The 3,953-nt window shown below is 48.5% G+C and overlaps 1 protein-coding gene across 2 annotated transcripts; it reads left to right on the forward strand.

The window, feature by feature from the left end:
* Nucleotides 1-1,235: 1,235 nt before the first annotated feature.
* Nucleotides 1,236-3,664, forward strand: LOC116272643 (POU domain, class 5, transcription factor 1-like). Of its 2 annotated transcripts, XM_031661395.1 has the most exons (3): nucleotides 1,236-1,786; nucleotides 2,045-2,175; nucleotides 3,526-3,664. In XM_031661395.1, the coding sequence occupies exons 1-3, from the start codon at nucleotides 1,492-1,494 to the stop codon at nucleotides 3,535-3,537; spliced, it is 438 nt and encodes a 145-aa protein (XP_031517255.1). In that variant the 5' UTR covers nucleotides 1,236-1,491; the 3' UTR covers nucleotides 3,538-3,664. The 2 variants fall into 2 exon arrangements, with proteins under 2 accessions (XP_031517255.1, XP_031517254.1); XM_031661394.1 differs by having other exon boundaries at nucleotides 1,236-2,175.
* The last annotated feature ends 289 nt before the right edge of the window (nucleotides 3,665-3,953 follow it).

The raw sequence follows: 3,953 nt of genomic DNA on the forward strand, positions 1-3,953 counted from the left end.
TTATTTATTTTTTTTTTTTTTTTTTTGAGACGGATCTCACTCTGTCCCTCAGGCTGCAGTGCAGGGTTGCGATCTTGGCTCACTGCAACCTCCACCTCCTGGGTTCAAGCAATTCTCCTGCCTTAGCCTCCTGAGTAGCTGGGATTATAGAGAATGCCGATACCTAATAATTTTATATTCTGGGGAATTGCCTAGTCTTGAACTTCTCTGACCTCCAGTGATCTACACGCCTTGGCCTCCCAAAGGGAAGTGGAAAGGGATTACAAGGCTTGGGCCACGCTCCCAGACTGCTTTACTTTCAACCCCATAGCTTCTATTTTAAACAGAGGCAGCAGTGGTAGGAAAAGGGCAGCATGGAGTCTCACTATATTACCCGGCTGCTTTTCCAGCCTCCTGGGCTCATGCAATCTGCCGCCTCGGCCTCCCAAAGTGCTAAGTTACAGACATGAGCCACTGTGCCTGGCCATTTTTTATTTTATTTCCTTTTTTATTTTTCAGAGCAGGAGTGGAAGTTTATTATTAAAAAGTGATAGAGCAGGAAAAAAAGGAAAGTGCACTTGGAAGAGATCCAAGTGGGTGACTTGGAGAACAAGTGCCACACAGCACTTCTGTCACTCTGGGCGTCAGGGCCCTGTCCACTTTGTATAGCCGCTGGCTTATAGAAGGTGCTCGATAAATCTCTTGAATTCAAAAATCAATTAGGATGCCTCTGTAGTGAAAAAGATACAGTAAAGATGAAGGATAATCAATTTTAAAAATGAGCAGTAAATACACACAAAGCACTTTATTCATTCTTATGACACCTGTTGCTTTTTTGCTGTGTTTGGGTATACGCATGCCATGTCATAGTTTGTGGGGCCCTCAAAGCAAGCTGGGGAGAGTATACCGAATTTAGCTTCTGAGACATGATGCTCTTCCTTTTAAATTAACCCAGAACTTAGCAGCTTACCTATTTCTCTAATGCCAAAACGTCCTTAGACTGGGGGTGATACTTGAGTGAAAGAGAATTTTGCAAGTATTAAATGAGCTAGCTTCTTTTTTTTGTTCGTTTTTCTTTGAGACAGAGTCTTGCTCTGTCACCCAGGCTGGAGCACAGTGGTGCGATCTCAGTTCACTGCAACCTCTGTCTCCCGGGTTCAAGCGATTCTCCTGCCTCAGCCTCCTGAGTAGCTGGGATTACAGGCGTATGCCACCACACCTGGCTAATTTTTGTATTTTCAGTAGAGATGGGCTTTCATCATGTTGGCCATGCTGGTCTTGAACTCCTGACCTCATGTCTGCCCACCTTGGCCTCCCAAAGTGCTGGAATTGTAGGCGTGAGCCACCACGCCCAGCAAAGAGCTTCTAACCTTCATAACCTGACAGGTGTTCTCCTCGAGTCCAGGGTCTCTCTGTCCTTTCATGGTGCTCCGCATCCCCTGGATGTGCCAGTTTCTGGGGGAAGACCAGTCCCTTGTTACATGCATGAGTCAGTGAACAGGGAGTGGGTGAATGACATTTGTGGAAAAGTTATTTCTAGAAGTTAGGTGGGCAGCTTGGAAGGTAGAGGCACTTCTGCAGACTATTCCTGGGGCCACACGTAGGTTCTTGAATCCCAAATGGAAAGGGGAGATTGATAACTGGTGTGTTTATGTTCTTACAAGTCTTCTGCCTTTTAAAATCCAGTCCCAGGACATCAAAGCTCTGCAGAAAGAACTCGAGCAATTTGCCAAGCTCCTGAAGCAGAAGAGGATCACCCTGGGATATACACAGGCCGATGTGGGGCTCACCCTGGGGGTTCTATTTGGTGGGTTCCCCTCAGCATGTTCTGACCACATCTCCCTTCTAAGGAACATTCCTGAATCTAGGCCTTTTCCTCCCCATCAAGGGAGTGCGGGAGGCACAGGGGCAGACTCCACCCTCACCCATGAAGAGGAGTGGGGAGAGGGAGAAGATGCTTGGGCTTTGAGCTCCCTCTGGGAAGAGGTGGGAAGCTTGGATCTCAGGGTCACAAGGGCCCTGCATGCTCCCTCACTTTGCTTCTCCTTTGACTGGCCTCCCCCAGGGAAGGTGTTCAGCCAAACGACCATCTGCCGCTTTGAGGCTCTGCAGCTTAGCTTCAAGAACATGTGTAAGCTGCGGCCCTTGCTGCAGAAGTGGGTGGAGGAAGCTGACAACAATGAAAATCTTCAGGAGGTGAGGGTGGGAGGGGGATACATGGGGACCTTCCCTTTCTTGGCCTAATTTCCATTGCTTCCATCCCTAGCTTGTAGCTCTCCGTCTTTGGTGCAGTGGTTCTCAGTGGGATGGAGTAAAATTCCTCAGTTCTGCTGGGATAAGGTCCAGAGCCAACCCTTCCAGGATCCTGCCTTTTCACACCACCTGGCTTTGCTGACACATCTAGTCACAGACCCTCCGTGATGCTGTTTTTACTCAGCAAGTCCAAAGTTTGCCCTCTTTTTGTCACCTCTTCCCACCTTTGCACAGGATGTTCCTCCTTTTGTGAAACCCTGGTGCAGGCCTCGGCGAGGGTGCTGAACCAGTATTTCAGGAACTGAGTGGAGAGGCGGTGCCTGAGGACCTTGTTCCCCAGATATAAGAAGGTTTCCATGAGTTATCTTCGTTGCTGTGTAACTAACTACTCCCTAAATTTACTTGCAAGCCATGAATACTGGATAAACCTTAAAAAGTATAATACATAAATGTCTAGCAAAATGGTGCCAAATGCAGATAGAAGTAGTTGAATAAGAAAAGGATCTTTACAAATTGAATAAGTAAGAGCACACTGCGTGGAGATGAAAATGATCTCTAAGTCCAGATACTCCTAAAAGTGCCCCATCATGGGGATTTCAAAGTTACAGCATTTTATAGACACACCTGTCAGAAGACATATGAGGAGACAGGCTTACCCCTGAGAAACAAGGACAGACTAAGATGTGGAGGTGGATCCCCCCGGATGTGGATGAGGGATAGAAGGTCCTTGAGATGTCCCAGACCACAGGCACCCAAGGAGAGCTAAGCAAGCAAATACAGAGGAGTCCCGAGGTACAGTTGGTCATCAGAGGACTTGTCCTCCCAGGAATGTCCTGTCTTTTAATGTCACTGGAAACGGTCACTGGCTGGGAACAGCCCATGGGGCAGAGCCTCACCAAGCACCAATGCTACTGAGGGGTGTCAGGAGCACAGGAGCAGGGCTTGGGAGATGACCCAGAGTGTGACTTCCAAACCTTCTTTAGCCTCTGACCGTCTGGGCCCTTTGAAATCAAGCTGGCCCTGAGCGAATGCTGGATGATTCTGCTCACACTTAAAATGAGGCAAGGGGAACCAGAAGCCCCCAGGTGGATGTCTGGTTTCCACATACACTTCTGCCCTCATTGTGTGAAAGTAGCCATGCCTCCTCCTGGGAATGAGGGTCTATTACCTGGGCCTGGAGAGCTGAGCAGAATCCTCTTCTTACCAGGTGGTCTCTGGGCACACACTGTCCAAACTTCTCTGGTGACAACTGTCATGTGTAGTTCAATGGGCTGTCTTTTGTCTTCCTTTAAGGATACCCTCTAAGGTTGGCTCTTAACAAGGAAGTGGAAACCCTGTTCTATCTGCAAGGAAGTGAATTCAGACAAGAACCTGAATGAGCTTGGAAGTGGATTCTTCCCCAGAGTCTCAAGGAAAGAACGCAGACCTGCTCGTGACGCGAGACATAGCCCTGTGGAGACTGTGGACTTGCAACCGACACGACTGTGACATGATAATTAGGTGCTGTTTAAAGCCACTTGGTTTGTGGTAATTTGTATGGCTATGGCAGCAATAGACACCCATACAGCAGAGAAGATGCCCTCTCCCCACAATAATAATTTCCTTGTGATCCTGAACTCTCTCTTCCCCACCCGTGCCCTTGCCATCCCTTGGCAGGCCTCACACTGCCCAAGCAAACCCCAACCCTTCCATGCCTCACACTGCCTGCCCACAGGAGATGC

The sequence above is a fragment of the Papio anubis genome, unplaced genomic scaffold (genome assembly GCF_008728515.1).
Source record: "Papio anubis isolate 15944 unplaced genomic scaffold, Panubis1.0 scaffold1448, whole genome shotgun sequence".
In the NCBI taxonomy this organism is placed as follows: domain Eukaryota; kingdom Metazoa; phylum Chordata; class Mammalia; order Primates; family Cercopithecidae; genus Papio; species Papio anubis.

What these genes read in the sequence shown, in the direction of transcription:
- LOC116272643 (XM_031661394.1), top strand. Translation starts at nt 1,492, where the DNA reads ATGACATTTGTGGAAAAGTTATTTCTAGAAGTTAGGTGGGCAGCTTGG.